Below are 1,174 nucleotides of genomic sequence, written 5' to 3' on the forward strand. Positions count from 1 at the left end.
TCCTATAATGTTTATCCAGAATATAATAAAATAGCGTAAAGGAAATATCGAAAATTCTCATGCTTCTGTTATCATATTTACTGATTAAACTATTATTTAGGAAGTCTACATTTAAAGAATACAAATTCAAAGTAACATTCAAGCTCAACAAATACAATGTAAAGCGTTTTGAGAAGACACTTGCTATCTACAAGATTGAACGGACACTTGGCACAAATCTGGCCCAGCTGGTCAGACATGCGCCTGTATGTACTCTGCGGGGAAAGTTTTGACGTTGTGCAAGCAGATCCCTCTTTTGGATCACACTACCGTTTGTGTTGCGGTTTAAGTGATTATTAATTGGCTTACCCGTAGACCGTGCATTCACCAGAGGCTTCCTTTGATACAAGACTCCTCCCCCTCCCCCCCGCTTCTCTGTCTTTCTCTCTCTCTCTCTCTCCGGTTTCCTACAATGACTTTGATACAAGAACTCTTCCCCTACCTACCTAACTCTCTCTCTCTCTCTCTCTCTCTCTCTCTCTCTCTCTCTCTCTCTCTCTCTCTCTCTCTCTCTCTCTCTCTCTCTCTCTCTCTCTCCGGTTTCCTACAACGACTTTGATACAAGAACTCTCCCCCCAGCTCTCTCTCGCTCTCCCTCTCCTCTCTCTCTCTCTCTGTCTGTTTCTCCCTCTCTCTCTCTCTCTCTCACTCTCTTTCTCTCTCTCTCTCTCTCACTCTCTCTCTCTCTATCTCTCTCATTCTCTTTCTCTCTCGCTCTCCCTCTCCCTCTCCTTCTCTCTCTCTTTCTCTCTCTCTCACCCTGCCCCCTTTCCCCTCCCTCTCCCTCCCCCAATGTACTGAAATTATGGTGAATAAGACTGTGTAGTTGTGGGTGATTTCGTAGTTATATTGGTAGACGGTTTTGTAGTGGTCAGAGTTGTGTAGCCTGTTGTTGGATTAGGTGTCTCGGTTGTTGTTGGATTAGGTAGATTGGTTGTTGTAGGATTAGGTAGATTGGTTGTTGTTGGATTAGGTAAATTGGTTGTTGTTGGATTAGGTAGATTGGTTGTTGTTGGATTAGGTGTCTTGGTTGTTGTTGGATTAGGTAGATTGGTTGTTGTTGGATTAGGTGTCTTGGTTGTTGTTGGATTAGGTAGATTGGTTGTTGTTGGATTAGGTAAATTGGTTGTTGTAG

General features: G+C 43.4%; 1 protein-coding gene across 1 annotated transcript in view; it reads right to left on the bottom strand.

The window, feature by feature from the left end:
- Window positions 1-715: 715 nt before the first annotated feature.
- Window positions 716-1,174, bottom strand: part of LOC122263661 (uncharacterized) — a 4,088-nt gene continuing 3,629 nt past the window's right edge. The window contains exon 5 of the mRNA XM_086537505.1: window positions 716-1,174. This exon is cut by the window's right edge and continues 438 nt beyond it. Coding sequence (XP_086393631.1) covers window positions 843-1,174 — 332 coding nt within the window. The 3' untranslated portion in view covers window positions 716-842.

This window comes from Penaeus japonicus, unplaced genomic scaffold, assembly GCF_977035675.1.
Source record: "Penaeus japonicus unplaced genomic scaffold, GWHDUDI00000001_assembly GWHDUDI00000006, whole genome shotgun sequence".
In the NCBI taxonomy this organism is placed as follows: domain Eukaryota; kingdom Metazoa; phylum Arthropoda; class Malacostraca; order Decapoda; family Penaeidae; genus Penaeus; species Penaeus japonicus.